Here is a 9154-nt window from a genome sequence, read left to right as displayed (position 1 = left end):
TTAAAGAGCTTTTTACATAATTAAGATTCCTAGTGGTATTACAGTTACGGGGCCGGGAACAATGGACAAGATAGTTAACCTGCCTGAATGTAATTCTATAATTCTGAGTTACTTAAAGACTGACAGAAAAATCAAAATACGAAAACTGTTATCCAAGTCTGACATGGCATTTGGTAAAAATGTGTCATTTACACATGTGATCTTTGTTGTAATATAACATTGTACGTATATTTTACCCAAGTAACAGCTTGATAGTGATGGTCTAGAGAAGAAGGCGGCATTCACCTTTGATATGATATAGCAGAAAAATAGACATTCCTTTCTTCCATATCAGAACATCGTCATATGGAATAGTTTTCTTGAGGGATTTATTATCTCGGTATTATTGCGAATAAATTAAAAATTGAATTTTATTTTGTGTTGAACACATTGTAGATTTTCTATATTTTCTTCTTGCTTTGTTTAATAAGTTACATTAAAATGTTTTAGGGATTTCCTTAACATGCGTTTACAAAAATATTTCAAAAATTGTATGTTTTAAAGTAATCAGAACAAGTTTTAACACATACGTGTCTTTTTATTATATGCTTAGAAATGAAATATTGAGAAATATTGCGAAATATTGATGAAATAAAATGCGTATTTTTGTTTTCCGTATTTTTACTGTACAATTAATTTTTCACAGCAGTGAAAACATATTTTCAGTATTTTCACTGATGTTTTGTCGGACTACTTTCATCTAAATTCTGCCAATACACAAAATTAAATGGGAAATATTTAAAATTTAAAGGCAATAAAGAGAAAAGGCATATAATTTACAGAAAAGTCAAGTTTTTTTTCTATAAAATTTAAAAAGGGATTCTATAAATACAGGATTTATTTTCATCTTGTGGTATGAAAATTGTCATATTTCACTCATAGCTACCGCCACTCATGAAATATTTATTTTCATACCATCCGATGAAAATAAATCCTGTATTTATAGAATTTTTTTTTAATGTCCTCTATAAACTTCGAGAAACAAAATCTGTAGAAACACGTCTATGCAACTAATGCTAGCCTAATTTGTACTAGATTTTCAACTGCACTTAATCTGTTTAGGTGTATTTATTAAATACTATTTAACCTGAATGTTTCTAAGATTAGACTGGAAAAAAATCTTAAACCAGACTACTTGTGTTTTACTGCAAAGCTCTGTTTACCTATATTTTAGACATCTTACTTAAACAAAATACTATTATAAACGATATATTATGATATTTCATTCTTGCCGTTTACCTTGTTAATCTGCATACAATCGGGTTATTGGTTTATCAGATTAACTGCGCAGGTCATCTGGAGAAATAATCGAATTGTTGTGACATGAAATACAATGTAACTTTCCGGGGCTATTATTATACGATTTACTGAATGAGCGAACTTGTTTTCATTACCCGACAAATACTACTTGATGAGATTTTGAAAATAGTACTTTAGCGTAAAGTGTTCAGTTGTTTCGCAATGCAATCAAACAAATTATAAATGTTCATGGTTATTTAACAGTAATTTTATTTTAGCAAGATATGTGTAAAAGACGGAATAAGTAACATTTAATTTATTTATATAAAAACGGGAATTACAACATAAAAGTAAGTACACTTGTTCAAACATTTTTTTTGTTTAAAATATATTGTAAGTGCACGCATAAAATTAACATGAGCATTTTAAGCCCCCACAGTGTTGAGTGACATGTGATTTGAACTTAGTAACCATAACTGCAATGACATTGGTCCGTATGCATGCAAAATATATCAGATTTTATACATATTTTTATATGATTACTTATTCTAAAAATTCGAATTTATGTGAAACTACTTATAGTTTAATATATGAGCCGCGTCACGACAAAACCAACGTAATGCGTTTGTGACCAGCATGGATCCAGACCAGCCTGCGCTGTTCGCTTACAAACACTATTACAAGTAGAGAAACTGATAGCGAACAGCATGGATCCGCGCAGGCTGGTCACCTTTGTTAAAGTACAATTAATGCCCTATTCTATTTCCAAGTGCTTAGTCTACGTAAATAACAGCCTTCTTGTCATTTATTTTCTATATACATTGTGTATTATACAACATATATTACTGAATCTCCTTTTAGTTTATGTTATTTTTTATTTTATTTTTTAATTCTCATTAAATTCAGATATTTTTATCGTGCATACTTTTTGTATGAATGTGCAATTTTGTTCTAGATCTATCGGAAAAGTGTACACGATCAGAGACAGAAATTAATCTTAAATGAATTTCGATAAATATTGTTAACATTTATGTTCGACAAGATCTTACCGGGTGAATTCTACGTGTTTTCTAACAAGTCAAAATACAAGAACGTGAATAATGGGAATCCGGTGCAAATCTTAAAATTTGCTAAATTTGATAATAGATATAAAAGTTGCCATACACTTATTCATGATGACTCAGTATATAATACTTTGATATTTGTCAATATAAGGTGACTTATAGGTCTATTGGGCCGGGTGTAAATGCTTTAATCTTATTCACATGTATCACATCATTGATTTTACACACGTCACTATATAATGAATAAATTTCTTTCTTTCATTCTTACACAAATGTTGCCACTAAATGTGCCAAATGAAGAACGGGAAACATATTTAAAGTTATAATTTCAACACTAGTTTTATTCATTTATTTATCAAACTTAATTGATCGGCTTTGTTATCCCCCGCCGAAAAGGCGGCGGGAAATATAGAATTAGTCTCCGTCCGTCCTTTCGTCCGTCGGGCATTTTTGTCCGGAGCATATCTCAAAAAGTATTACAGTTATCAACTTTATCAATAATTTTTGAGTTATTGCCCTTTGTTATTTTTCATACTTAATTTTTCACCTGAGTGGAGCATAACTAAAACTGTCTTTGAGATGTCAACATGAAACTTTATAGCTGGATAGATCTTATTGAAGAGGAATGCTGTGCGCAATAATGATAACTCTACCCTTTATATTTTTGAGTGATTGTCCTTCAAGTTTGTTAATTTTCATACTTTTTGTCCGGAGCTAATCTCAAAAATTTTTAGAGGTATCAACTTGAAACTTCATAGGTGGATAGATCTCAATGAGGAGGAGTGCAGCACACAAGAATGATAACCTACCCTGCATTATTTTTCAGTTATTGCCCTTTGTTATTTTCCGCCATCAGTATTCACATAGGTTTCAAATCTGTAATCACTACAGCCATCAGTTTTCATTTCCAAAAGACCTCTTAAAATTGAAATATTCTGTTCTACTACATATACATTCTTCCAATGAGCAAACACATTCGGCGGGGTATGGCCATGTTAACATGGCTCTTGTTTGAACTTGAAATACGAATATATTTGCGCATTTAGAAATCATGGCTTAATTATGTTTATGTCTGATTAGTTTGACATGTTGTATGATAAATGATAGATAAACTATGTCAATAAAAACATATGATTTTTGGAATTCCTTGAATTATTGAATGTCTTGATCAATGCTGATAACTTTTTTATACATGCTTTTTTATGTATATGTTTTATAGATTTTTCGTTTAATTGTTATATGATAGGTAATTGACTTTGAGTGATAATTTGCAGATGAAAATAGTTTCTTGTTTGCATGATAATATTTTTTTAAATTATATAGGTGATGTCTTCTACAACTGCAGATGTCGCGACAACAGTTTATAACATGTCTTCTACTGCTGCAGATAGTGCGACAACAGTTTACAAAATGTCCACAGATGTCGTCATGAATGAAACAAACCAGACATATTTAACCGTCATTTCGGATAATCAACCGCCGACCGATCCTTTGATTACATTTACCGTACCTGCAACAATGTTTGCAGCAGGAGTCATCGGCAATGTATTGGCAATCATATTCCTTGCCCGGTCATCGAGAGAACATAAACGATCTGTATTTTACAGACTGGTCGGAGCACTTGCCTGCACGGATCTACTCGGCACGTGCGCTACATCTCCAGTAACATTAGCAGTGTATGCGAATAATTTTAAATGGGTCGGAGGAATGCCGCTTTGCAATTATGAATCATTTATGTTAATCTTTGCTAGTTGTTCAACGATATGTATTATATGCACCATGGCCGTGGACAGATTCGTTTCTATTTGTCATCCATTTTTTTACGATAAACATGTGTCTGTTGGAAAAATAAAGTTCATAGTTTTAGCACTTTGGACATTTGCCTTTGTAATGGGATGCTTGCCAATCATTGGTTTTGGGGAAAACATTGTACAATTTCCAGGAACATGGTGCTTTTTCACGTTTACCAGTACAGTCATGAAAAATAAGATTTATGCTTACTTGTACGCAGTGATTGGTATTCTAGGAATCATTGTGACGGCAATGTCAAACATGTTTGTTATAATCGTGCTAGTGAAGATGCATCGTAAAGCAGCTGCTATGTCACCGTGCAATACGTGCTCAAATAGATACAGCAGGGAAATACAGATGATGGTTCTTATGATTGGTATTGTCCTCATTTTCTCCACATGCTGGTGTCCATTTTTGGTAAGATATAAACGTTCGTTTCTGATAAACATTTAGAAATCATATAACCCGTGGTCGAGGGGTTAGAGTTGATGACTTCTAATCCAGTTATCTCTCTGGCGTGGGTTCGATCCCCGGGAGATGCTTTGGTAGTTTAGCGCGGAGGAAGGTAGTCTAGTACTGGTGTAACTCTCCAGGAACGATGGTTAGGAAACTACCCGCCTATATGACTGAAATACTGTTGGGAAAAGGTGTAAAATGAAACAAACAAACAAACAGCAAGTGACCCCAATCTCATATAAATATGGTATATCTTTAGCAGGCCAGTGAAAGAGGGTTTTTTTATATCAAAGTGACACTTTTATGTCTCTGTGAGTAGTATAGGCGTCGGTAACCGACGCCTATACTACTTCTGTGTGTATTTTCATATCGATCAGTTTTAAACATTTATCTGTCTGATTCACTACAGTCATAATGAAAGTTCAATGACATTGCAACGATAGAAATTAGTATATCTGACTTGGCATGCTAGTGTATGATATATATCTGAATAGTAATATAAAATTTTACTTTATAATAATACAATATATTTTCAGGTTCGTCTTATCATCAATCAGATAAATCACAGACATGTAAACGTCAAGGCTGATCTTATGACACTCCGTCTAGCCTCTCTAAACCAGATTCTTGATCCGTGGATATATATTCTGTTTAGAAAAGAACTCTTTTCAAATGCAATGAAATTGGTACGAAACGTTTTGAGTAGATTTTGTAAGACAGTATCAAGAAAAAACAGCTCGTGTAATTTCAAAACTGGAATCTCAAGTGCAAATGAAAGAACGTTTCATAAAGAATCTAATGTTGACAGTTTAGCTAATAATATTGATGAAAACGACATGTTTCTGAGCGAGCTAAGTTCAACAAAAAGACAAAGCAAAAACTCATACGAGAAAGGGAAGTCGAAAAAAGACAATAATATGTCATCTCTAAAACAATTGATGAGTCAACACAATCCACACTGTTTTGGACTAAAACACCCAGCTTGTCTATTTTGCTTTTCAAGTCTTCCTAGCGCGTTGGCAATTTCGTTTGGTACAGGACAGACTTTCACACCGGATATGATGACACAGGAAGAAAACGAACAATCAAGCGAGGCGCATAACTCGGATGCATAAATTATGACATTTTATTAGGCTTCACATATACATGTATTTACAAATTTTATGGCTAAATATCTGAGCCATAAATCTTTTATATTAATTCTTGTTCTGATATAAAACATACCATTTCTGATTGTTACTTTAATTTAACAGTTTTGAGTGACTTTGTTTTAACAGTATTTAATGAATATGTCTTTTTACCTGACTGTGCCAAATTTACATTTCATTATTGGACAATTATTGACAAAAAATAGTATGCATGCATAAAAAATAAAGTTAAACAATGTTGAACAGAAATTGTGATCTTTGAAGTGGCGCTTCCTATATGATGTGGATGTTTAACAACAGTTACTGTGAGATGATGAGATTTTTAGAGAATGATCGAGTAAATGTCTCAGGTCGATAACTAAATGATATTTTTTTTTACTTTTCATCTATTTTCTTTGCATAAATGTTACCCAGTAAATGGAATTTGACAACATTTAACATTGTCAAGAAAAAAATATCAAAGGGCAGGACGTTAAGTGGTTGCACACTTAATTGCTTCTTAAAGGGAGAAAAATCCTTGCAAACTTGACAAAATTGCTACCGAGTCATGAATATTTACAACACCGGTACGTATTTTCTTCAGGTAAATGGCTTTGTATGTTATTTGAAAATTTTAAATATGTCCATTCTTAAAGGCAATTTTTATGGCACACTCGGTTTTAGGTCTCAGCTTCCTAGCTTTCGATTTGGCGAAGTTATTGAAGATATTAACAAATATTTTTCGGCCGAAGGCCGTCTGATTTCACCTTGACTTCCGCTAAAATTAACAGTAAAGAAATGAATATAGGCAGAATTTTTATTGGCCGTTTTAACACTTATAGCCTGTTCGATTGATACTTTAGAAGAGCTTCCGTTATAGGTAGAGGTCTGTTCGATTGCGCGATGGCAAGAAGTGTTGGAAAAAGATATAAGTCAGAATAAATATAAAAACACAATAATGATATTTTCTAGATGTTTCTAACAGCTTTTCAATAGATACATGTATGTGAAATTAAATATGACAGATCGCCTTTTTGATACTTTTGCGTTCGATTGGGTTTCTCTTCTAAGCTGTTCTAGTCATTATATTCTCTATTAGACATACATCTGAGGAACACAGAGGGGCGCCGCCTTGGAACGGTCAGCAGCATAAATACTGCTGGGGAGTTTAAACCGGTTAATGGTGGAATTTGATTTGAATAGGAATTTATAAAAAAAAACAAAGATTTAGTAGATACTGTACACTAAGTTGCAAAATTCTCCGTGGAATTAGTGTACTCAATATATTGCTATTTGGACATAACAATGTTCATGTTTATAATTATAAGACAGTCAAGGCTTTCCATATAAATGCCGAGTTAGTGTTCACATCATCTCTGGGTTGGACATCCGTCACTTTAATCACCAACATTAAGTTTTCAATGAGCAGAGTGTTGAATGTATATTATATATATTACTAACATCTAAGATGATATTAATCTGTTAGAGGGTTCTAGTTCAAACACACCCAAATCATTATACTTTCAGTAAACACTACCACTTCACAGTGTCAGTAATCTTATATCTTATTTCCTGTATATAATACTCGCAAGATGGATTGGCAGTTTTCAGAGAAAGATAAATTCGGACTCTGATGTTTAGATTAAAACAAAAAATGAGCCGTTTCATGACAAAACCAACATAGTACGTGCGTTTGCGACCAACGTGGATCCAGACCAGCCTGCACATCCGCGCAGTCTGATCAGGATCCATGCTGTTCGCTTACAACCCGTATTACAAGTAGAGAAACTGACAGCGAACAGCATGGATCCTGATCAGACTGCGCGGATGCGCAGGCTGGTCTGGCTCAAACGCACTATGTTAGTTTTGTCATGGCACGGCTCAAATATCTTTGAGATATTTATTGGCGAACAGCTAGATTCTTTGAAAGGATGGACTTTTACTAGACAAGTTACTTAGTTATTATTTCTATATAAACTAAAAAATTTCCTTTAAGTAAATATTAACGATTTAACATTGTATTATTGCTATGAATAATGCACATTTGTATGAGTTACCGCGGTATTGACAATACAAGTCTATGCTATCACTTCCTGTTGTTAATACACCAGTTCAGTGTCTGTGACAATGAAGTGTCTCATCATTTAACTGATCAATAATCAATCCTCCTTAAAGAGATACGTATATGCTGTTGATGGCTATTAAAGGATACATGAATGAATGAATGAATGAATGAATGAATGAATGAATGAATGAATGAATGAATGAATGAATGAATGAATGAATGAATGAATGAATGAATGAATGAATGAATGAAACTGACTGGCTGGCTGGCTGGCTGATAATGAATGAATGAATGAATGAATGAATGACTGACTGACTGACTGACTGACTGACGGACGGACGGACGGACGGACGGACGGAAGGAAGGAAGGAAGGAAGGAGCGAGCGAGCGAACGAACGAACGAACGAAGGGTAAGGAGCGAACGAACGAACGAATGAATAGGGATTGTCGTTTCCTGAATCACTAACAATTTTCCCTCTTGCACACTGATGTTTATTCTTGATATAGGATCCACTATTTTCAAGTATTTTAAACATAATAGGATCAGTGCACTGTAACCAATAATAATTGGTGACCATAAGAAAAAGAATAAAAACATAAATTAACTTATTAAGCTTCATGTTCATGCACTTTTTGTCTTATACGAGCAACAACAACAACAAACAATTTTTTCAACAATAGGCCTATTCCTTTATGAAAATCGAAGAGCTGTCGGCTACATACGAAAGAGCATAAGTGCCAGGTGTGAGTTTTTTATGAACTCGAAATTTCGACTTATTAACTCGAAATTTCGACTTACATTGCACGACTTACATTGGTTGCCGGTGAAAGCAAGGATTTAATTCAAGATACTTTCTTTAATCCATGTGTAGCTATTGCACATTGACAGAGCACCTATGTATTTTACAGAACAATTTAATAGGATCAATTTGCAATTGTCCACACAGACCGGACATACCCTTCCCATTTTCTATGATTGTTTGTTTTTGTGGGGGGGGGGGGGGGGTGATCACGGATGTTTCTTGTGTCTAAAGCACACATACAACCATTATGTAGAGATACGTACAAGTCCAAAACCCACCCTATTATAAACTGTGCAATATTCATGTGTAAGCTAAGTTTTAAGTGGCGTGTATACGCCAGTTAGTCTGTCACGTTTCTAATATTATTTTTGTAACATTTTTAAAAGATGTTTGTCAATATTCGATTATCTATTATTTACTTAGACTTCGATTCATATTGTGTTGATGATAGCTGATAAAAATGGAACCTTTTCTTTGATACTTGTTGGGAATAATGTTAAAGCATCCGATTTTATATGAAACAGAAAAATTCTCGAATAGTAAGCCCAACAAATTTGACAATGGCATCAG

The 9154-nt window shown here is 33.6% G+C and overlaps 1 protein-coding gene across 1 annotated transcript; it reads left to right on the top strand.

Moving 5' to 3' along the window:
* Positions 1 to 3658: 3658 nt before the first annotated feature.
* Positions 3659 to 6074, top strand: LOC132754549 (prostaglandin E2 receptor EP4 subtype-like). Its single transcript, XM_060745188.1, has 2 exons — positions 3659 to 4550; positions 5126 to 6074. Exons 1-2 carry the CDS (start codon positions 3669 to 3671, stop codon positions 5702 to 5704), a joined length of 1461 nt encoding a protein of 486 aa, XP_060601171.1. The 5' UTR covers positions 3659 to 3668; the 3' UTR covers positions 5705 to 6074.
* Positions 6075 to 9154: the final 3080 nt, after the last annotated feature.

This window comes from Ruditapes philippinarum, unplaced genomic scaffold (assembly GCF_026571515.1).
Source record: "Ruditapes philippinarum isolate M1 unplaced genomic scaffold, ASM2657151v2 ctg139_1_1_1_1, whole genome shotgun sequence".
Classification (NCBI taxonomy): Eukaryota; Metazoa; Mollusca; class Bivalvia; order Venerida; family Veneridae; genus Ruditapes; species Ruditapes philippinarum.
This window is presented reverse-complemented; position numbering and strand designations above follow the sequence as displayed.